General features: G+C 45.8%; 1 protein-coding gene across 6 annotated transcripts in view; it reads left to right on the top strand.

Annotated features, from left to right (window-relative positions):
- The window catches only part of Lama3 (laminin subunit alpha 3), a 214,416-nt gene that overhangs the window by 176,434 nt on the left and 16,021 nt on the right, over positions 1–21,961 (top strand). For all 6 annotated transcript variants that reach the window (XM_050160721.1, XM_050160719.1, XM_050160717.1 and 3 more), the window contains 13 exons: positions 2,029–2,199; positions 3,177–3,328; positions 3,472–3,634; positions 3,982–4,115; positions 5,962–6,106; positions 8,213–8,332; positions 9,108–9,247; positions 12,035–12,152; positions 12,414–12,554; positions 15,773–15,912; positions 16,849–16,980; positions 17,160–17,313; positions 21,711–21,880. In XM_050160721.1, coding sequence (XP_050016678.1) covers positions 2,029–2,199; positions 3,177–3,328; positions 3,472–3,634; positions 3,982–4,115; positions 5,962–6,106; positions 8,213–8,332; positions 9,108–9,247; positions 12,035–12,152; positions 12,414–12,554; positions 15,773–15,912; positions 16,849–16,980; positions 17,160–17,313; positions 21,711–21,880 — 1,880 coding nt within the window. The remainder of the gene's footprint in view (positions 1–2,028; positions 2,200–3,176; positions 3,329–3,471; positions 3,635–3,981; positions 4,116–5,961; positions 6,107–8,212; positions 8,333–9,107; positions 9,248–12,034; positions 12,153–12,413; positions 12,555–15,772; positions 15,913–16,848; positions 16,981–17,159; positions 17,314–21,710; positions 21,881–21,961) is intronic.

Here is a 21,961-nt window from a genome sequence, read left to right as displayed (position 1 = left end):
GTGGACACATCTAGAGCCGTAGGTGAGGTCTAGACAGGAAGTAGACACATCTAGAGCCGTAGGTGAGGTCTAGGTAGTGAAAACAGTAAAAGCTGCATGAGCATTGCTTAAGATCCCAGCTCCAGGGTAGTGGTGGCTGTGAAGGGAGAGGAGGCTGCAGGAAAATGCTATCAGGTAGGCTTCCTTTCTTAAGGTGGGGACATAAACGGAGGTGTGTAGCCTCCATCTTTTACTGTCCACTCAAAGTGTCTTTTCAAGTTATAAAACAAAGATGAGTTCCCCAGGAGACAGGAAGCCAATCAGCTTGCCAGGAGGAGACTCAGCAGTGTGGGTGGGTCTACAGGAGGGCAGGTGTGTGTGGAAGAGAGAGCCCTCTTGTGAGCTCACAAAGTGTGTGAGAGGACCCTGGCCTCAGACCACATGTCTAAGTGTCAGGAAACACTCCAATGCTGGACAGATAAAGCATATGTTAGTGTCACTGGGGTGTCATCCCAAGATAGTTATTCTTTTGATTGCTAGGGGATATTTGTTTTCTGTGTTTTAGACTGGACCTGACCAGTGGTGGTCCACAGACCTGTGCTAACTGGCAGACTCTTGCTGACAGTTCATAACATCTATATGATATTAACAATACTCTGTAAAGTTTTAATTCTTTGAACCGCATGGGGTTGGTGGACCTCTGTTTTGTATCACTCCCTTATTTCACTTTTCTAGTAATTTTAATGTTATAGACATATTGATTCATGACAGATTGGAGGGGGAGAGCAGGACAGGGCCTCTAGCACAGAGTATCTGAGGTGCACAGCCTAGAATCCTAATGCCAGTGTGTGTGCTCACAAGTGTGTGCCAGTGTGTGCTCATGAGTGTGTGCTCACTAGTGTGTGCCAGTGTGTACTCATGAGTGTGTGCCAGTGTGTGTGCTCACGAGTGTGTGTGTGCTCACGTGTGTGGTACTAGGGATCTAGACTCAGGTTCTCATGCTTGTGTGCCCTTTACTGACTGAGCCATATCTCACTCCACACATGCATATTCAATTCTGAATGTCTGTAATAAATGCAGGCATAGTGTGTAACATACTCATAGGCAATAAATTCCCTTGAAAAGTACCTTAGAGAGCTGGATATTGTAGGCCATGCCTGTGACCATATGAGGTGATGGCAGGAGGATGACAAATGCAAGCCATGCTGAGATGTAGAGTAAGCCTGATGCCAGCCTGAACCACTAATACTGTCTCGACAACAATAGAAACTCTTATTTAAAATATCTTAATGTATCACATTTTAACCACAAGCACTGTCATAGGGGGTTCTGTGAGCATTAAATCCATGAATATTAATTGTGGGGTAGGAAGTGCTATTAACTGTCATCACCATCATCACCCATCACCACATCATCGCTTCTCAGAAGACTAAGATGGTTTCTTAGTGTCCCTCAGTCAATACACATAAAGAGCAGATGGCTCTGCAGACAGCTTCATGAATTTATAACCTGGGTCCAAGCTGGCTATGGTGGTGCAGTCTTTAATCCCAGCACTCTGGAGGGGCAGACAGGTGGATCTCTATGAGTCTGAGGTCAGCCTGGTCTACAGAGTAAGACTTTGTCTCAGACATACATGTGTGTGTATGTATGTGCATCTAGACTTATGTGTGTGTATGTATAAATATATGTGTGTATATATGTAAAACACACAAAAAATAGCCAGGCGGTGGTGGTGCACACCTTTAATCCCAGCATTTGCGGGGCAGAGGCGGAAGGATCTCTGTGAGTTTGAATTCAGCCTGGTCTACAAGAGCTCCAGGACAGGCTCCAAAGCTACAGAGAAACCTTGTCTCAAAAACCAAAATAAATAAAAAAATAAAAATAAAAATAACCTGGGTCCAAGAGACAGCACCGCTCCCTGATGCTTCTCACAACAGCTTGGCACATTGATGTGTCACTGGGGGATGGCGACAGAACTCTGTCATTGAGCGCATCCTCTTTGTCATAGTTGTGTGACACCTCGTCCTCCCATCCTCCTCTTCCTCACAGGTTGCAGTTCCCATGAGGTTCAATGGTAAATCTGGTGTCCAAGTCCGGCTGCCAAATGACCTAGAAGACTTAAAGGGATACACATCTCTGTCTTTGTTTCTCCAAAGACCCGACTTGAGAGAAAACGGGGGCACTGAGGACATGTTTGTGATGTACCTCGGAAATAAGGATGTAAGTAGTGTTCGGATATTTCTCTTATTTTACTAACAGAATGGTTTTGGCGGTGCCACCTTTAGACTTGTGACTATCACCTCCTAAGTGCTGTGGTGGTGCCTATGGGGGACCTCCTGTTCATCATGGATGTAAGCCACCAATGAGAAGCAAGAGTTGTGCACAGGTTACATGCAAGTGCTTTGCCATTTCACATTAATGACTGCAAGACTGAGGTCCCCATAGGTTCTGAGACAGTCCCCTAGTTGATGCAGGTGGACAACTGCTTTAATTATGTACCATGTTGATATTTATGATAAACTAAAATTTATTTCTTAAATGTCCTGAATGCCAAAAAACACTTAAAAAGGTAAAGGTCAAAATTGTCAGTTTTAGCCTATCTATCTATCTATCTATCTATCTATAGACGTTTCTTCCTTAGGTTCTCCCTTTCTAATAGAGGAGAGAGAGACACACACACTGTGTGACAATGGGGAATGTCATAGCAGAGAACTCAGCATGGCACCCAGAGAAGAGGGGTGGCTTGCCTCCCTTCCTGGTGAACTCTAATGAGCAGCTAAGTCTGCTTGCTCTGCAGTAGGTGCTCGTAGCTGATTGGAGATTGAACAGTGGGGGAGTCAGTAACTAAACTGTTACTAAATAGTCCACTAAAACACAGGCGACAGCTCTGGCGTTACCACTCAAGGGTTCTATAGTGGTCTGTAAGAGGTACACCTTATGTATTCTGTCCTCCCAAATCCTATGGCATAAAACATTATTTATGCAATAAAACATTTAGGAACCTCTTGATATGGAAAATGAGGATTTGTAATGTTTGAAGAGTTCTAAGTTCTTGCCACACGTGTGTTCTGGGATGTTTTCTGACTGCCTGAATGTCTTAACTCTCACGTTTAATCTCTGTTTTAAAATATCTTTAAGAAACCTCAGTGCTGTTTCGTTTTAAACAAAGAGTTCTGAGGTGACCTTTATGTCTCCAGGCCTCCAAGGACTATATCGGCATGGCAGTTGTAGATGGTCGCTTGACATGTGTCTATAGTCTGGGGAATCGAGAAGCTGAGGTCCAGGTAGACCAGGTGCTGACAGAGAGCGAGAATCAGGAGGCGGTTATGGACCGAGTGAAGTTCCAGAGGTACGGTGTTTGACAAACTCTTGCTGTTTGTGAAGCTGGCCAACCTCACCGAACTCTTCGGTCGATGTCACTAGGCCGTGCTTTTAGCGTGTCAGCTTTGAATTCTTTCATTTTTCTTACACTTCATTATTAATTTTCGACAGAATTTATCAGCTTGCAAAACTTAATTACACCAAGGAAGCCACATCCAATAAACCCAGAGCCCCTGAGGTCTATGACATGGAGGGCGACAGCAGCAACACACTCCTTAACTTGGATCCAGAGACTGCTGTGTTCTATGTCGGAGGCTACCCTCCTGATTTTCAAGTAAGTGTCAATGCAGACTCACTGAGTGAGGCGCTTACAGTGACTTCACGGCTCTGTTTAACTCATTCTAGACACAGGGAATCAACCATGTGCTCGTAAAGCACACGTGGTGAGAACTGCTAACATGCACTTCCTTTGTCCACTGTTTTAGCTTAAGAGCACTAATTTAATGTACTGTACTTATAAATATTAATATCACTCCTATTTTAAAGATGATGACACTCGGGCAGACAGATTAACACTTAGCTTGGGTTTAGAGAGCTCTTAAATGGCAAAGCCTGAACCACAATCTCACCCTAACGTTGACTGTTAAGTCTTAGCGCTGCGTGACCCTGTTTCTCTCACAGCTGCCTAGCAGACTGAGGTTCCCTCCATACAAGGGCTGTATCGAACTAGATGACCTCAATGAGAATGTTCTGAGCTTGTACAACTTCAAGACAACTTTCAATCTCAACACAACTGAAGTGGAGCCTTGTAGGAGGTAAATGAAGCCTGGAAGCCCTTGTCCCTAGGACCGGGCTGGGGATGGACACTGCTGTGCTCCAACCAGTGATGGGCAGGCAAGGTACTGGTGTTGCATTGCATTGCCTGGGGCCAGAACTGCTTCCTTCCTGTTTGCAGACAACACCCACCATGTTATGCCTCTAAGATCAGAGGACACCCATCTTGCCCTAGTTTACATAACATTAGTTTCCTCAGGTTCTGGAAGCAGGCCTGTTTGGGGACTGTGAGGTGGCTCCAGGGGTGGCAGCATTTGCTGCACACACCTCAGGACTGGGGTTTGAGCCCCTTCCATATAAAAGTAAAAGGAGGAGATGAACTCCACAAGTTGTTCTCTGAGCCACATGTTCCACTGGGGCACACACACCCACATATGTAGCACACGTACTTGCTAAGGAACACAATTTTAAAAATGAATCTTAAATCTTTGGTGCATCCTACTACAAGAAATACTCAATATTGAATTATTTAGGCAAATAATTATGTAATTAAATTTTAAACGATAGTCTACAAACTGAGTGATTTTTCTATGTATTTTGCCTTCTGAACCTATTTGAAAGTTACTCTGTCTCAGTCAGTGTTCTGTCACTGTGCAGAGACACCATGACCACGGCAACTCTTAGAGAAGGAGCATTTAACAGGGGCTGTCGGCTTACACTCAGGGTTAGTCTATTGTCATGATGGGAAGAATGGTGGCTCAGTGGAGAGGTAGCTGAAAGTTCTACATCTAGATCTGTAGGCGGCAGAAAAAGAGACAGACAGACAGGCAGACACTAGGCCTGGCTTGGGTTTTCAAAACTCCAAAGCCCACCTCCAGAGACACACTTCCTTCAGCAAGGCCACACTTCCTAACAGTGCCACTCCCTACTGACTAAGTAGTCAAACATTTGAGCCTACAGAAGCCATTCTTATTCAAACCAGGGTTTCTCTGTGGTTTTGGAGCCTGTCCTGGAACTAGCTCTTGTAGACCAGGCTGGTCTCGAACTCACAGAGATCCGCCTGCCTCTGCCTCCCAAGTGCTGGGATTAAAGGCGTGCGCCACCACTGCCCGGCTCAGCACCTGCTCTTTTGAGTTCCTATCCATCCCTACAATTTAAAGGATTTGAGATATTCTTATCTGAGAATAGCAAACATTTATTATTCATAAAGTAACACTAAAAATTAATAATTTCTTACATTTAAATATTTTCAGCTATTTGACCACTTTCTCCTAAATAGACATCTCTAGAAGATGTTCTCTCTCTCCCTTTCTTCCTCCCTCCCTCTCTCCTTTTCCGCTCCCTCCATCCCTCCCTCTCTCCTCATAAGTTTACATGATACGTGTATGTGTGTCTGGCTTTATTCGTCCCTGTGTGCACAGATTGGTGAGCAAAGGTAGACATCAGTCTTTTTCCAACTCCCCACCTTATATTTGGAACAGGCTCTCTCTCTGAACCTAGAGCTCACATTCTGACTAGCCAGAAAGCCCCTATGTCCATTGCCTCTACCCCCCAACACACACACCCATACTAGGATTACACATATGTACTGCCATTCTCAGCTTTCGTATGGGTTCTGAGCATCAAAACTGGGGTCTTCATGGTTACAGCGTAAGCACTTTGCCTACAGAGCTGCCTCTTCAGTGCAGGGATTAAGAGCATGTTAGGAAGGAAGACTAGCTGACATGCAAACACCATTTCCCCTTTCCTACACAATTGAGATTCCCCCCCCCCCCCAGCCTTTGCATTCCTCGGTCCATTGTTTAACCAGTGGCATCTCATGTTAGGAAATAAACCTGCAAAATGGTCTTTTATGGCTGACATCTAACTTCCAGTCGGTGTTGACAGGCGCAAGGAAGAGTCTGACAGAAACTACTTTGAAGGCACAGGCTACGCCCGCATTCCCACTCAAGCCAACGCTCCCTTCCCAAGCTTCATACAGACCATCCAGACGACCGTGGACCGAGGTTTGCTGTTCTTTGCAGAACACCAGGTAATTCATACCAAACATCCAGAGAGGACTTGACTATCCACTGTGTCTAACAATCAGGTAACTGGGGGATTGTAAATAGCCCACCCAGCCTGGCAATATGACCTTGGGCAGTCATGTCTTTTTTCTGTTGGGGTAAATTTTAACAAGGACAAAGGATCAGGAATTGAGCAATTGCCGCCAAAATGAGGCATGATTTTCCTCCTAGCCTATTTTCATTTCAGTTTCAGATTTGTATATGGTGGCTTGCCTACTAATTTCTAGTTCTGCTTTAAAACAAAGACCTCCTGAAGTCCCCTCAGTCTCGGGGGCTGAACTTCCTGAAGCTATGACCTTGGTCTGGCTCTTGGAAGCTGGGGATTGTCTTTGAGCCTGCAGCTTGACTTCCCAAGGGATGGAAGTTTCTGTACTTTGAAGCAGCCTAGGGAAGAGGCCCAGTCTTTATTTTGAATATTTTTTCTTTGTTCTTGAGGACTTTATACTGTGTATAATAAAATAAAATCTTGTTCATGCCCCCGTTTCCCTGTCCAACTTCCTCAAGTCCCCCCATCATGGTGCCCTCCCAACTTCATGGTTTTTTCTTGATAAGTCACTAAGTCCAACTAGTGCTGTCTGTATGTGCGGGGTCTTGTGTATTATGGAAAATCTACCAGTGGCCACATTAAAAAGAAGAACGACTTTTTCTTCCCCTAGCAGCCATCAGCTGCCAGTATCTACTCATTAAGGGATGAGGTTGGAGAGTGCCTCCCCCATCCACGCTATAAGTTTGCCATAGATGGTCCCTAAGCCTCCACAGTAGTGGGCAGAGGTGATGGTCCACTCAGAGCTGAGCACTTATCTGTTGGAGGAGGGGTGCTAGTTTGTTCCTGGAACTTAGCCCCAAAATAACCACACAGAAACTGTATTAATTAAATCACTGCTTGGCCCATTAGCTCTAGCTTCTTACTGGCTAACTCTTATATATTAATTTAACCCATTTCTATGAATCTGTGTATTGCCACGTGGCAGTGACTTACTGGAAAAGTTTCGGCATGTCTGACTCTGGCGGCTCCATGGCTTTCTCTGCCTCTGCCTCCTTTCTCCCAGCATTCTGTTTAGTTTTCATAAACACCCATTGTACATAGACTGAAGGTAATTTCATGCAATATATTTTTAATGTGCATAGAGCAAAGTTCATCAGAACTGTGGTGTTCTTTTGATAATCAAACAAAATGTTTCAATTTTGAGGCATTTCCCATTATGAATTTGGGGATTGGGGTTGCTCAACTTGAACATTTGAAGTTCTTGGAGACTAAGAACCAGAAATAGTGTTTCGTCTGGAAACTTACATAACGCTTTTGGTAAGAATCCTTAGGGCCTCTGCTAAGGAGGTGGTTATTGCTCTCAGGGAGTCACTGCCACTTGGCTCAAGCTGATGGCTCTCCAGGGCAAGGTCCATGGCCAAGAGGCAATGCTCAGCAGTATGAACCATATTCTGCCCTCTAGAGGGGAAGGCTGGTATTGCACAAAAGGTGCACTGCTGGCCAGTGAGTTGCTGCTTCATCACAATTTTAAATCATGGAGAGAAAAATAATGAAGTATGAAATCAGTCTTTAGAAAAGATGCCTCCTTTTCTAAAACCAATGGACAAGCAGAAGGTGACATTAGAAGGGTACCACAGGGACAGGGGCACAAAAAAGGCCTGGCAATGAGAACCTGCAGGGACAGAAGGCTGTTCTGGCTGCACTGTGGAAGGTGATCTAGGGGACCAGGAGGACCACAGGAGTAGGATGCTGTGGCTGAGACCAGGGCTGGAGACGTCAGAGCTAAGAGGCATATTGGATGGTTCAACTGGATGAGAAGGGAGGAAGGTGAGCAATGACTCCATGTGTGGCCCCCAGATCTGGCTGGCATGTATGATTTTGTCCTGAGTTCTGGGCACTACGGTGTCTCTCACGGCTAACAACAGTCAGCCATCATCAGCCTCCCACGCATGAGGTCTCACAGTGCTGCCTCTCGCTTAGCCCTGGAGGCACCTGAAGCTGACAGCACCAAGTACATCAAGAACCACCAGAACTTCTGACTCCTCAACCAGGCCTTCTGGTAATCTACCTTGTTTCCACACTCCAGGATAAATTCATATCCCTGGACATAGAAGACGGCAATCTCATGGTGAGATACAAACTGAATTCAGAGCCCCCCAAAGAGAAAGGAATTCAAGACACTGTCAACAACGGGCGAGATCATACGGTATGTCCTCGGAGCCTGGTGATCTGAATTTCTAGAAGCCAGTGAAGCTTTAAAATGAAATTAGTGTCCCCCCAAAAATAAAGATAGGCAAAACAACATACAAACCTGTTACAAGGTGAACTTATTAACTGGGAGGTGCCCTTAGAAATTCGGGCATTTAGGCATGGATGTAAACCTAAATAAATTTCAAGTGAGAACATCCCTACTAAAATGTTTTAGGACAATGGATTCCAACCTCCTCATTCTGTGATGGTCCTAAAGGGGTCACAGCCCACAGGTTGAGAACCACTGTTTTAGGGACCTGGGAAGATGACTCACACTGTACGAGGAACCAACCTGAGCTTCTCAGAGCTAAGTCAAAAAAGCTGTGTGTGGTGGGCTGGTCATCCCAGCCCTGGGGATGTAAAGGCAGTCAGGTCCCTGTGCTTGTGGGCCAGCAGGCTAGAGTGTGGTGAGTGTCAGCCAGTGAGACACGGTTTCAAAGCAAAGGTGACCAATGCCTGAGGAACGGCACCTACGGTTGTTTTCTGGCCTCTGCACATGCAATATGAATATGTAGAACATGCACACAGACACACACATGCACTTGAACAACACACACATGCACGCACACATACAAATGTCTTAGTATCAGATTTTTACCCCATACTTCCACTGGGCAGTCTTCTACCATGCATGTAAACAAATCCAAAGGAAAACAAAGCCGCAGTTACTTTGAGCCACTACAGACAGGTTTGGGTCTCGTTGCTTGCTGATCATTGCCCATTCATTTCAGATTTCGATTGCAATTGGAAAATCAAGAAAACTCATGTGGATATATATGCATGACCATGACCATAATATAAAAATTGAAGGGGAAATATTTGATTTTGGCACATATTATCTGGGAGGAATTCCAATTGCAATCAGAGAGAGGTAAGATGATGCTGTGGAGTTTTGGGGGAAGGGAACCACTGCATGCATGTGAAGAACAGAGGACTTGAGGGAGTTGGCTCTGCCCTACCCTGTGTGTCCTGGGGATCAGGTGTGACAGCAAGTGCCTTCTCGCCACCCCAGTGTGATGTGTTTTATTAGAGCAGATCATTTCTCAGCCAGGCAGCGATTGCTACCAATAATTCTAGTCTCTCTAGCTGAATTTCAGCCACAAGCAACTAACTTTGCAATACTGATGAAGTAGTCCAGAAAGAAAACCAGATTGTAAAAATTGAAAAATGGGACTGGCCATCCAAAATGGGAGGAGTTCAGTGAATTGTGTGTCACCCCCATTGTCCCTTGTCACTCTTGGAAGGACAGGAACACAAAGAGGCCAGTGGGATGCTAACTCTGAGGACAACTGGATGTGTCTACTGATTTACCCAATAAAGACGTTCATGGGCAGGTATAGACTAGGAATACACATATGAGGAAGGAGGAGAGGGAGAGGAGGTGGGAAGGAGAGAGAGACACTTTTCCTGACAGATTTATTTACGCTTCCAAACAAGAGGCTCCCCCATTTCCTAAGTAAGCTTACATTTTACTTTCTTGTTTTAATTAAAATCACAAGAGCAGAGAAATAAGTGAAGTGTGTGGGGGCCCATGAAAATATTTACCTGGCCTTTTGTTTCTTCAGAAATAAAATGCTGAGCAGTATTAATCTGTTTCTGGCCTGTCTTATCCATCTGGATAAACCCCTGCAACTGTCCCTGCAGGGTCACTGCAGGTTGGTGGCCTAAAGAGCCCCAGCAGGACCCTGCAGGGGCAGCCACTGAGGAGAGTCTGAGAGCAGACACCTGATGGAGCCAGGCTGTGTCCTGCAGCTTCGCTCTGCAGAGGCTGTGGCTCTCCTCCCTCTCAGTCTTCTGGGAATGAGTACTCAGATCTTTGAATGACTTGAGATTATAATCGGGAATCATGTGTCTGTTGATCCAGTCGACAAGTCCTTCCCGATAAGATCAGAGGACCTGGCACCAACCAGGCCATTTTCCCTTGGGTTTGAGATAATCATAAACACAGAAACAAAGGTCACTGGAAAGTGACTGTCCCCCAGGGGTCCAACACACACTGGGTGCAGCTTTACTTTGTGCTTTCCTTGTTCATTCACATCTGCGGACTCCAACCAGTGAGCTGGGTAAGCTTCGGTGGGCAGAGGGCCCAGAGTGCACACATTCACTCTGACATAGGAAGTCACTGACAGAACAGCACGTGCCCTGGCATAATTGGTTCCTCTAGCAAGTATGTTGAGACCCGCATCCTGGAAGGCCTATGGAAGGCTGGGCTCTCAGCTGGCCCAAGAGAATGAATATAAACAAATTTGTAAAGACGCCAGCCCCAGAATTGAAACAGACATCCCTCTTCTCCAAGGTGAAAGCTGTCTTTATGAAATAACTAAGCCACAGTGCCAATGAGGGTGCGCTTTTTATTTTTATAAAATTCAATTGTAAGTATGCTCTTCATAGCTCTGCTCTTTATAACGATTCGGACTATACTGAAGGCAGGACGCCTTTCCACTTGGATTAGCAGAGCTGCCTTAGGGATTCACAATGAAATCAGCGCTGGGTTTTCTTAATGCATCATCTGATTAAGAAACATTAATATTTGTCTGGACCTCAGTCAGTTCATGTGTGTTAATATTTTTCATGAATTCAGCTCCACGTAGGTCAGGAAGTCCCAATCAAAGGGGAATGTCAGAGTGCCACATAGAGAAGCCTGCTGCAGAAATTGCTTGTATAGGCCTGGGAAAATGTAACATTCCATAAAGAACTCCCTGAACAAGCATGAGACCTGAGCTCAGCTCTCTAGTACCCATATTAAAAAAAAAAAAAGTCTGGCATGGTAGTGTGTGCCTTTAATTCTAGTACTAGCAGCAGAGGCCAGGGGATCCCTTAGACATCCTGGCCCGCCAGTCTAGCTGAGTTGTTAAGCTCCAGCTTCAGTGAGAGACCTTGTCTCAAAAAGTAGGGTGGAGCACAATAGAGAAAGGCATCTTGTTAACCTCGGCTTCAGTGTGCACACACACACAAATCACACCCACACACACAACACACACCGCACAGCCGGAAGAATTGATGCCATAATGATGTGAGGGTGGCAATGTAGGGAGTCATAGGTCAGTGACGTAGCTGGGTGGCAACAAGTCCTCAGTTTCCCTAAGTGCTGTGCGAGTGTATCGCACATATAAAATTAAGCATATGACAGACCCATGAAGCAGAATAGCAGACTTTTCATTTTGGATTGGAGGAGTGGAGGAGTAAAGTTGCCTGGGCAAGCAGGCACCGAGCTTGAGTGACAGCCCAGCTCCTTAGCCCACAGCCCTCCCCTGCTTCCGGGCCTCTCACACACTGTGTTGCATTCACCCTCATTCCAGGCTCTGAGCGTCGGTGTGTTTAATCTTCATAACAGCCGCTTGCTCAGGTGGCATGCTTCAGAGGTAGCAGATAGACTCAAACCCAGGGCATCAGCTTGGCATTGACTACATCAGCCATGTTTTCCGTAATTTCATAGAACTAAAAAGTAACAGTTTCCTCAGAGTTCACAGAGCAAGTGGGAAAAATATAGCCTAAAGTTTTTAGACACATTTTTGGCTCTTGAACTTCCAAGTACGTGTTTCTATAATACCTGCCATTTACAGCACTTCTAGACTTTCCGTCCCTTGAGAAACACCAGGCAGCCAGCATTCTGGGGAGCCCAGGCTCAACAGTCTCTTTTTCTACATTCCTTCCCCAGGTTTAACATCTCCACTCCTGCTTTCCAAGGCTGCATGAAGAATCTGAAGAAAACCAGTGGTGTTGTTAGGTTGAATGATACTGTGGGTGTAACCAAAAAGTGCTCTGAAGACTGGAAGGTAAGGGCGGGATGCAGAGCCACGTGACACATTGTATCCCAGAGAGCCACGTGACACATTGTATCCCAGATGGCCCCAGGCTTCATGCACTGCCTGTGATCTCAGCTTTATGCACAGAACCTGACGGTGTGGCACAGCAAAGCTGTCTGAACTGCACTAATGGCGCCTGCCATTTCTAGGGAAGTGGTGCAGTGTGAGCGCCCATATCTGAGCGCCCAGGAGACGATCATAATGCCAGTCATTTCCATGTTTGCGTTTCAGCTTGTGCGAACTGCATCATTCTCCAGAGGAGGACAGATGAGTTTCACAAACTTGGATGTGCCCTTGCCTGACCGCTTCCAGCTGTCTTTTGGGTTCCAGACCTTTCAGCCCAGTGGTACACTACTAAATCATCAGACACGGGTAAGAGGGAGCATATTCAAATTAAGATGCAAGCCTGGTGCTCATTTTCTCTCCTGAAGGTAGAGGGCTGAGGCCTTTTATCTGACATCACAATTCTGACCTGAGCAATTCTCCCCCTGGGCAGATCCTGAAGGAAATCCAGCTAGATGGTGCCGCATAATCTGTAGAGCTGGATTTGTGTGCATTGAGTAATCGTTCCATTCTTTACAGATGTGGGTTAAAATTAATTATAGCTAGTATAAGCAATGATATGGTTTAGGAAAACATTAAGATTTATACTTAGTATTTCTTCTTGATCACAACTTCAGAAGATACACTTCATATTCCCTTATTACAGTAGTTACTCCTCAGAAAATATTTACCCCTGAAGAGTTAGATGAAGTCGGGTTCAGTTAGCCACAAAAATTCTCTTTGGGGACTGGGGAGGTAGTTTGGCAGGTAAAGTGCTTACTATGCAAATCTGAGGGTTGGTGTTTGGACCCACAAATCCCCAGCACCCATGTGAAGGCCAGCTGGGCATGGCAGGCCATCTCTAATCTCAGCTCGAGGGAAGCGGATAAGGCATCCCCTTAGCAGTCTAGGGCTCCATCTCCTGAGCTAAACCAGCCAAAACGGTGAGCTCCAGGTTCAGTAAGACACCCTGTCTGAATATGTAAGGTAAACAGCAATCAAGAAAGACACCTAAAGTCAACCTTGTGCCTCCACACACATGCAAACCCACACATGCACATCGTACATGAGAAAGGAACACACAGAGAGCGAGAGAGCAAGAGTGAGACTCTGGTCCACAGAAGATGCCCTTTACAGCTCCAGAGAGAGGAGTCAGCTTAGAAATCCTCTCAGAGGAAGAACTGGACTTTCAAATAATGCTTTTTGACTTGTTTCTTTAGTGTTGCCAATCACAGTGGATATTTTGTATCGGATCTAAAAGATGGCAGTGGCTGCCTCTGTGGCTATGTCCGCTAGGAAGGTCATCGCCTTTTGGTATCTTGTTTACCACTCTTTGTAGACTTTAAAAATGATCCCTAAAGAGACATGCCATTAGATAGTAGAGGAGGCCAGCTAGCCAAGCTTGACAGCACAACAGTTTGACCTAGTGTGCGCTCTCCTCCCTCTCTCTCTCTCTGTCTGTCTCTCTCTGTTGGCGGAAATTTCTGTCCAGCCCAGTCCCATAATACACCCATTAGCCCCACTTTGGGCATCCTTTTGTTGGCAGAGGCTGTTCTTTCATTCCTGGCACTCAGACCCAAAATAATCATGCAGAAACTATATTATTTGCTGTAGATGGAGCTGCAGGCTGCGTTCCTGCCACCTGGCTCCCGATCGGCTAGCTTTACACCTGAAATAACAACACACAAATTGTATTAATTTAAACACTTCCTGGCCCATTAGCTCTAGTCTCTTACTGGCTAAGTCTCACATCTTGATTAACCCATTTCTGTTAATGTGTGTAGCACCACAAGATAGTGGCTTACCGGGAAGATTCTTACCTACATCCATCTTGGGCCGGAGCTCATGGCGTCTGCCTTACTGCCTTCTACCCAGCATCCTGTTCTGTTTTCTCCGCCTACCTAATTTTCTGTCCTATCAAAAAGCCAAGGCAGTTTCTTTATTAACCAATGAGAGTAACACATAGACAGATGACCCACCTACATCAATTTGTAGTACTGTTTGGCCAACAGCTTAAGCATATTTTCTAGATAGCTCTTATATTCTAAATTAATCCATCTCCACTAATCTGTGTATCATCACAAGGTTATGGCCTACTGGCAAAGTTCAGCAGACTCCCATAGAAGCATCTGTCTCCTGTGGTAGCTACATAACTTCTCAATGAATCTGCCTTCTTTCTCACAACATTCAGTTTAGTTTTCCTGCCTAACTCTATTTTGCTAAGTCACTGGTTGAAATAGATTTATTCATTAACCAATAAAATCAATACATATACAGAAGGACTTCCCACACCATTCCCCCCTCTGTGTGTGTGTGTATTTGTGAACTTGTGTCATGTGATTATGTATGTGATGTGTATGATAAAGGAATAACTTCTTTTATCATTTCTTAGGAGCCATCACCTTGTTTGAGACAGGTCTTTCACTAGCCTAGGGCTCACCAAGTAGGCTAAGCTCCCTAGCCAGCAAGGCCTGGAGATCCTCCTTCCTCCATCCCCCCAGCCTTGGGATTATGAGCACACACATCTGCACCTAGTTTTTCCTATGTGGGTTCCGGGAACTAAACTCAGATTTTCATCCTGTGGCAAGCATTTTCCTGACTGAGTCATATCCCCAGCCTTGATCTAGCACTTTATTCCTAAGCCTTGTTTCTCTGCCACATGTAAGTGCAGTTAGTACACACTCCACAAAATGGTTGAAAGTAGATGGAAGGATTAGATTAGCAACAAGTTAGAACAATTCTGTGCAGCACAGGAATTCTAGAAAGGTCTTAGGGGCATTGCTTTCAAGTTCAAAGGGGATTATTTAAGAAACACAATTGACCCTATTGGTAGCAAGTACTGCAACAGCAACGAAAGCCTTCACTGGCTGTAAGTGTGCACTGTCAAATTACTGTAGTAGGAAAGCTCACAGACAGCACATCTTAAAGAAAACTTTAGAAACTAGATTTGATGGCGAAAACTAAATGCAACTGGCAGCTGTTCTAAAATAGCCTTTAAGTTACTCATCAACAGGAAGAACCAGTCGTCTCGGCAATGTTTGGAAGAGCACAGCTTGACCCAGAAAATTGGGCTTCCTAGAAATAATGACCAGAACATAAAACGTTTATGAAAATCATAGAGAAGGAGTCATTGTTGTAATCTTACATGGGAAAGGAATCCTGAATGATGATAAATCAACTCCCTGCTATAAAATTCATGCAGAAGAGAACGGATTCTGATAGAAATAACTTCATCAAAATAAGAGTAAAGATAGGGGGAATTAGATATGAATTAAGTGTTCTATACAGCTGAGTAGAAAATTAAATGGGCCTGATAAAAGTAGATCTAGAAAAAGACTGACAAATTCATCAGTGTTGAAGTAATCTGCATGACATTTTATCTTCATCAACAAGGAGACAAACTATTTAAAAATTATCTTTTGATCAGATGGTAAAGTCCAAATATTTGGGTCAAAACGTCCTGACTGCTTTATGCTTAGTTTTGCTCATTCATTTGTCATTTCTAAATGCACATTAATTGTTAATGGTGTATTCTGGGATGGTTTCAGACAAGCAGCCTACAGGTCACCCTAGAAGATGGTCACGTTGAATTGAGCACCAGGGACAGCAGTGGCCCGATTTTCAAGTCTGTACAGACCTACATGGATGGCTTACTACATCATGTGTCTGTAATAAGCGACACCTCAGGGTGAGTGGGCTCTTCCTGTTGCCAGAGTCTAGTCCAGCAGAGTTCTCCAGCACAGCTTTTCAGAGTATCTCTTCCTGGCGCTGATGCTCGCTGGCTGCGTGTTAGCCCTTTCCTAGTTGTACCCCTGTCCTGATTGAAACATAAAGTGGATGTATGTAGATAGATAGAAATTTAAAATGGACTACCCATCCTAAATGTGGGAGGCGCCATCAGAAACCTTTATACAGGATGTGGATGAGCCTCCAAAAATGTGGGTAAGAGAAGGTACACCTAAGATTGCTCTCCTGTGACCTTGTGTTCAGATGTTTAAAGGCGGGGCAAATCAATTGTATCAGAATTTGGGGTAGTCGTTATTCCTGGAGAGGGGAAGAAATTGGGAATTAAAATTAATACAAAAAGAGGTTCCTGGGGTACTGGGCCAGTTGATACCTTTAATGGATGCAAACCATATTGATTATTTATGTTGCAAAAATACAAGGGGCTAGAGAGATAGCTCAGTAGTTGAGAGCATTGGCTTTTCTTTCAGAGGACCCAGGTTCAGTTCCTAGCACCTGCAGCCCCCAACCACTCTTAACTCCAATTCCAGGGAATCTGATTCCCACTTCTGGCTCCTCAGACACTGGGCACATAAGTGGTCCACAGACATGCATTCAAGCAATGCACACATACACATAAAGTAAAAACAAATAAACCTTTTTAAAACCTTGCTTGAGCAGATGTCTGTGATGCATACTTTCAGCACATATATATTATTTAACTAAGTGTTACTGTGAAAATACTTTGCACTTTAAAAAACATTTCTGATTTGACCAGTCCTATTGGGTGACAGACTTGAGTCTGGGTCAGACAGCAGAGAGTTCCCACAGTGTTCGGGTTGTTTGGTTTGGTTTGGTTTGTGAGGGGTCTCACCCTTGTCTTGTTTCTCTCCTTTTTCAGCCTCCGATTCCTCATTGATGACCAGGTTATGAGAAGGAACCAAAGGCTCCCTGACTTCTCGAATGCCCAGCAGTCCCTCCGCCTGGGAGGTGGTTATTTCGAGGGTTGCATCACTAATGTTTTTGTCCAAAGGTGGGTGATCTTTTCTCTGTGGTCACTGATAAGAGCCCACCTTTCTGCACAGTGTTTGAAAGTTCATGTAGGAATCGTGGCAGTAAGAAGGTCCTTTGCCACACACTCTCCCTGCCTACGGTGGGTCTCCCTCCCTAGGCAAGAGTTTACTTGTAGCTTTCATTTTGCCCTCATTCCAGGTTGTCACAGAGTCCCGAAGTCCTGGATTTGGCCAGTAAATCCACCAAGAAGGAAGCTTCCCTGGGAGGCTGCAGTCTAAACAAGCCTCCTTTCCTTATGCTGTTTAAAGGTCCCAAGAGACTTCACACGGCCAGGTCTTTCGATGTCAATCAGGCAAGTGTCAAAGCCTTACCTTGGGTCTTCCTTCTCCTGACCCTGCCTAGGGGGCAGGGAGAGTGATGGGAAAGGGTAGTGTATCACCCAGTCTCTGGTGGTTGGTGTCTCTATGAAGTGGCACCAAAAGGTCATCAGCAGTTGACAGGCACCAAAAGGTTGACAAAGCCAAGGCTGCGGAGATGGCCCAGTCAGCAGGGTTGTACAGTCACACAGAAGCATGAGGACCCAAATTCGGATTGCCAGCACCCATGTAAAAAAGCGGTGTGTGGTAGCATGCACCTGTGACCAGCACGGAGGAGGCAAAGATCCTTGGAATTCACAGGCCAGTCAGTCCAGCTGGATCGGTGAGCTCCAGGTTCAGTGAGGAAAACCTGTCTCAAAGGCTGAGGTGGAGGGCGATGGAGGAAGACACCTGATGGCCTCCAACTTCCACATGCTCACACAGGCTCACGTACACACAAACGTGCACACACACACACACACAAATATGACAAAGTGATTTCTCTTCAACATTTATTTGTTATCTTGATAAAAATTTGTCAATTTTTAGAGTCTCCAAAAAAAATGGGGCTAAATGCAGTGAGTTCACTCTGTAAGTGTGACACCCACACTAGGGGACAAAAGAGGAAAGGAAGCAGTGTTACTTGTGTCTCATAAGAATACCAAAACTCAAGAGTGCTTCTTCTAAAGAAATTATGGGGCTATCACTGGGGAAATTGGTGAACATTCATATAGAAAATATTCCCGTCACATTAGGGGAGGTACAATCTTGAGCATGCTCAGTTGGACATCATGCTACTCCTTCATATATCCTTTGTCCAAAAGTGTAGAACAGAAATCCCTCTGTGAGGAATCTGTATTATAATGAGATCATCCTGGCCAACATTGACTCTGGGTCACTTAGAAGAGAGGCAGTGTAGTCTTGGCTGTATCAAGCCAGCTCCTTACAGTTTGCTTTGTAGGGATGACCTAGTTTCGCTTCTGACGCTGTGATAAAACACCCTGATAAGAAGCCACTCAAGGGAGAGAGGGATGCATTTCAGTTACGATTCCAGGTTACAGTCCCACCATTGCTGGGAAGTCGAGGCGGGAGCTTGAAGCAGCTAGTCACATCACCCCACAGTCAAGAGCAGAGAGAAATGAATGTGTGGTTGCTCAGTTGCTTGCTGTGACCAGCTAGACTTCTCCACTCATATGCAAGTTAGGACTCTGCCTGGGGAATGGGATCACCCGCAGTAGTCTGGATCTTCCTCCATCAATTAACTTAATTCCCCATAGTTGTACCCACAGACTGGCCCCTTCAGACAACCCTTCGTTAAGACTTTCCTGTGTGATTCAAGAGTGTGTCAAGTTGACATTTAAAGATAATCATGTTAGGGTTTCCATTGATGTGAAGAGACACCATCACCACCGCCACTCAGAAAGCATAGCCCTGAATTCAAGAATTCATGGATTTCTGATGGGTGTGAGTGATCCTCTCCATTCAACCGTGTACACGCTTGGGGTGTTTCTGTTTAGTAGTCTGTCCCTCTCTGTGGCCGTGTGTGTGTGTGTGTGTGTGTGTGTGTGTGTGTGTGTGTGTGGTGGGTGATGTGGTGTATGTATGTGTGTGGTGTAGGGGATATGTGTGTGTGTCTGTGTGGTGTGGGGGATGTGGTGTGTGTGTGTATGTGTGGGAATGTGTGTGTGTGTGTGCAGGGATGTTTGTGGTGTGTGTGTGTGTGTGGTGTGGGGGATGTGGTGTGGGGTATGTGTGTGTGTGGTGGGGGGATGTGTGTATTGTGTGTGTATGTGTACTGTTAGACAAACATCCTATCCCCTCTTTACTTTCATTTAGAGACCATGTCTAACTTAGTTGCCTAGACTGGCTTTGAACTTGCTCTTCTCCTGTCTCAGCCTCTTGAGTAAGTGAGGATTTGCAGGCTTATACAACCAGGCCTGGCTTTGGCTGTACAGACAGCTGCTATCAAGTGTTCACTCTGGCACCATATCTGTCTTCAGTGGGGTTAGAGAGGAATACCCAATTACGAAGGAGATTTCAGAAGATTCCTTGCAAAATGGCTTTCACCAAGACAACAGTTTTACCTGTGATAGCTTGTTTGTCAGCTTAACACAACTTAGAACCGCCTGAGAAGAAAGTTTAGGTCAGGTTGACTTGTCACGTGTGTGTGGGTGTGTCTGTGGGTGTTGTCTTGATTGTCTCAACTGGTGTGGGGAGTAACAACCTGAAAATAGGGGCACCATTGCCTGGTCAGGAGCCTGGACTATTAGAGTGGAGGAAGCTAGCTGAGCATGCGTGCATGGTGAGAGTGGAGGAAGCTAGCTGAGCAGTCAGCATGCATGCATGGTGAGAGCAGAGGAAGCTAGCTGAGCATGCGTGCATGGTGAGAGCAGAGGAAGCTAGCTGAGCATGCATGCATGGTGAGAGCGGAGGAAGCTAGCTGAGCATGCGTGCATGGTGAGAGCGGAGGAAGCTAGCTGAGCATGCGTGCATGGTGACAGTGGAGGAAGCTAGCTGAGCAGTCAGCATGCATGCATGGTGAGAGCAGAGGAAGCTAGCTGAGCAGTCAGTGCATACATTTCCCTCTGTTCCCGACAATGGCTGTGATTGATTAGCTGTTTTGGGTGCCTGCCTTGATGTCCCCTTTCTCTTCTAAGTATTTTCTCAGAGTGACAGAAGTGAAGCTAGGGTTCCATCTATGGAACAGTACAGTGCCAAGTGGGACATGAAGCTTGACCCCCAGTTCTCTCTGCTTCATCTTGGCTGGTTCTAAGGAAAAGCTTGACTGCTGAACAATGTCCAGCAGGGAAACAACAGATCCTACCTTGGCTTTTCTCTGCTAGGACATATCTTTACTCAGCAGCTCTTCCCAACAGCTTCCTCTCAAGAGTCATTGCCCAGGATCAAGAGTCACAAGTTCAATCCTGACCCAACTCCTAGCAAGGCAAATCCCCAGCCTTCACTTGGACTATGGAAATCCCCACTGAGCTCTGATCCCTGTGGTCCAGACCTAAACATCAGAATCTGGACCCTGATGTGAAGAGAGGGCCATCTGGAGACTCAGTTTCTTTCATCAGCTTCTCTGGGCACAACTAATGCTCAAATGTTGAAAGCGTGGCCCAATGCAGGGCAGAATCTTATGCCGTGGTCAATGCTGGCAGTAGTGAGGAAAGATTCAGTGCCCTTGTCCTTCTGTCCTTCTGTCCCTCTTTCACTTTCACTTCCCTTCTTACAAAAGCCCAAGGGAATTGCCGAGAGGGGGAGATGGCAGGTTTTTGGCTCTATGTCCTACTCTGCCTGTAGATGCCTCATGCTGGGTGTCTGCTGAGAACACTGGTTCTTCTGATAGTCCATGATGGGATGGAGTGCTGGATCCCTGGTGGTCCATGATGGGATGGAGTGCTGGATCCCTGGTGGTCCATGAAGAGATAGAGTGCTGGATCCCTCATGGTCCATAATAGGATGGAGTGCTGGATCCCTGATGGCCCATAATAGGATGGAGTGCTGGATCCCCAATGGCCCATGATGGGATGGAGTGATGGATCCTGATGTGGCGGCTTAGATTAATGCAGACAAATTGTGATAAGTATTTGCACAACTTTAATGGAAAACCAGACTCACGAAACCAAGGTTCCCGTGGAGTACAGGAAACAGGAAGGGACCCGCGGGCTTCTGCGCACCCAATTTGTCAGTAAACATTCGCCCGAGGCAAGCCCGCCCCCAACGGGCGGGCTTATCCCTACAGGATCCCTGGTGACCCATGACGGGATGGAGTGCTGGATCCCTGATGGTCCATGATAGGATGAAGTGTTGGATCTCTTGTGGTCCATGATAGGATAGAGTGTTGGATCTCTGGTGGTCCATGATAGGATGGAGTGTTGGATCTCTGGTGGTCCATGATAGGATGGAGTGCTAGATCCCTAATGGCTCATGATGGGATGGAGTGCTGGATCCCTGGCGGTCCCAGAAGTGGCAGTTTCTCCTAAAGAGGCTAGACTTAAATAAGACATGAGTAGCATGTATTCTCCCCAAAAATGAAATAAGAAAAGAGGAATATTTGGATTCTCCAAAGTCATGTCTTCCAGCCTTATTCATAACTTCTTGAAGGTAAAAGTCCCCGAAGCCACAGCCTCACTGAGACACTGGATGAGTCTGGATGGGTCTACAGGAGTTGTGAAGTTCCCACCTTCCCCTCTGTCTCCACATAAGTGGCACACTGGAAGGACTTTCGGCAGGGAGACCCATTGGAGTTTTTTGCTAAGCTTTCTGTTTCTCTGCTGGTCTTATCACTTAGAGTCTGGAGTGAAAACTGAGCGTTTGGGCCAGGCAAGCAATGCTGCCCTCCAGTTGCCGCTCCCCTTTGGATTCTCATTTTATTTCCTCTCCCTTACAGCTGTTGCAGGATGCACCTCAGGCCTCCCTGGGGAGCATGGAGGCATGGCAAGATAGGAAGTCCTGCCTGCCACCTCTCAATACCCAGGCCACTCACAGAGCCTTCCAGTTTGGGGACAGTCCCACAAGCCACTTGCTATTCAAGCTTCCTCGGGAGCTACTGAAACCCAGGTATTTCTCCTTTTCTTTTTCTTTCTCATATTCTGGTTCTATTTGGTGCCAAGTCAGAGCCGACTTTCCAGTCTCCCCGGG

The sequence above is a fragment of the Alexandromys fortis genome, unplaced genomic scaffold (assembly GCF_014885135.2).
Source record: "Alexandromys fortis isolate MF-2015 unplaced genomic scaffold, M_Fortis_MF-2015_v1.1 scaffold_104, whole genome shotgun sequence".
Classification (NCBI taxonomy): domain Eukaryota; kingdom Metazoa; phylum Chordata; class Mammalia; order Rodentia; family Cricetidae; genus Alexandromys; species Alexandromys fortis.
The sequence above is the reverse complement of the archived record's forward strand: the minus strand, read 5'-3'. Positions and strand labels throughout refer to the sequence as shown.